The 1,319-nt window shown below is 42.7% G+C and overlaps 1 protein-coding gene across 1 annotated transcript in view; it reads left to right on the top strand.

Annotated features, from left to right (window-relative positions):
• LOC119838052 (copper-transporting ATPase 2-like) overlaps positions 1–1,319 on the top strand; it is a 49,350-nt gene that overhangs the window by 42,299 nt on the left and 5,732 nt on the right. Inside the window, 3 exon segments of the mRNA XM_038363859.1 lie at positions 361–590; positions 711–803; positions 1,067–1,177. Of these exon segments, the coding sequence (XP_038219787.1) occupies positions 361–590; positions 711–803; positions 1,067–1,177 (434 nt within the window).

Here is a 1,319-nt window from a genome sequence, read left to right as displayed (position 1 = left end):
GGGGTAATGGAAAGGACAAACTTGGGATTTCGGAGTTCCTTTAGAGAGAAATTGTACGGGCACAGAAATTTGAAATTTGGTACTTTCAAATTGTTTGATAAGTATCCCGACTTATATTATAGTAATCAATCAATAAAAATCTTTTATGACAATCCTTAATAATATTAGAAAATACGAAAATGTTTATTTTGTTTGTATGTTTCTGTGTTTTTCTTAATCCACGTCGCAATAGAGGGATTTTATGATATGTTAATTTCTTTCTTGGTAGATAAAAAGTTGAACAGTGATAGAGTCTATTTCGAAAAAGCTAGGCTATATTCGTAGCAGGCTACCGTCTAATTTTCACAGTGTTCTAAAACCAATTTCTCAGTCATTTACAAAATGAATTTTCCCGCCAAATATGACAGACTTCAGAGGAAAATAAAACGTATCGAATTCACTCGATAGATCAACTGGTGTGCACGATCGGCGTGGCGGACGAGGTGAAGCCCGAAGCCCACCTCGCGGTCTACTGCCTCAAGAAGATGGGGCTGGAGGTGTGTCTGCTGACCGGCGACAACAGGAAGACGGCGGTTGCCATCGCGAGACAGGTGGGTGGGGTTGCATCCGGGTGTCTCTTGACGCCTTTGGTGTCGCTCAACGTAATAAATTTTTATTAATTTTTCACAACTGTAAAAATGTTAAATGTAAATCTATTATGTATTTTTCAGGTTGGCATCACGAAAGTGTACGCGGAAGTGTTGCCATCGCACAAAGTAGCTAAGATACAAAAGTTGCAGGAGAAGGGACAGAAAGTTGCCATGGTGGGTGCCTTTACCTAGTCGATAACTTGGTGATTTGGTGGTAAAATAGCGATATATATATATGTATATTGCATCCAAATAACTTACAGCAATGGCTTACTCGTACACATTGGCCAATCTAGACTAGATTTGCTTATAGAAATTATAGACTTTTTAACGGATTTTAAACGCGATTTATGCATTACTTACTAATTAATAAATAATGTACAGATTTATTCACAAGAGAATACTAATAATCCCCCCCCCCCCCCTCCCGCGTGCAGGTAGGCGACGGAGTGAACGACTCGCCGGCGCTGGCGCAGGCGGACGTGGGCATCGCGATCGCGAGCGGCACCGACGTGGCCGTGGAGGCGGCCGACCTCGTGCTCATGCGGGTGTGTGCTCACTAGCTGTCCGCACGTGGCTTCGCCTGCTAAGGACCCCTTGTCTCGGTGTTGTCACGTGTAGCTCTCGTTGCCGTGAGATAGTCTAAAATATTAGCTTTGTGCTAAATTTCATCGAAATCGGTGTAATAGT

Source organism: Zerene cesonia, unplaced genomic scaffold (assembly GCF_012273895.1).
Source record: "Zerene cesonia ecotype Mississippi unplaced genomic scaffold, Zerene_cesonia_1.1 Zces_u001, whole genome shotgun sequence".
In the NCBI taxonomy this organism is placed as follows: Eukaryota; Metazoa; Arthropoda; class Insecta; order Lepidoptera; family Pieridae; genus Zerene; species Zerene cesonia.
Note: the sequence above shows the minus strand (reverse complement) of the source record. Positions and strands in the feature narration are given on the sequence as shown.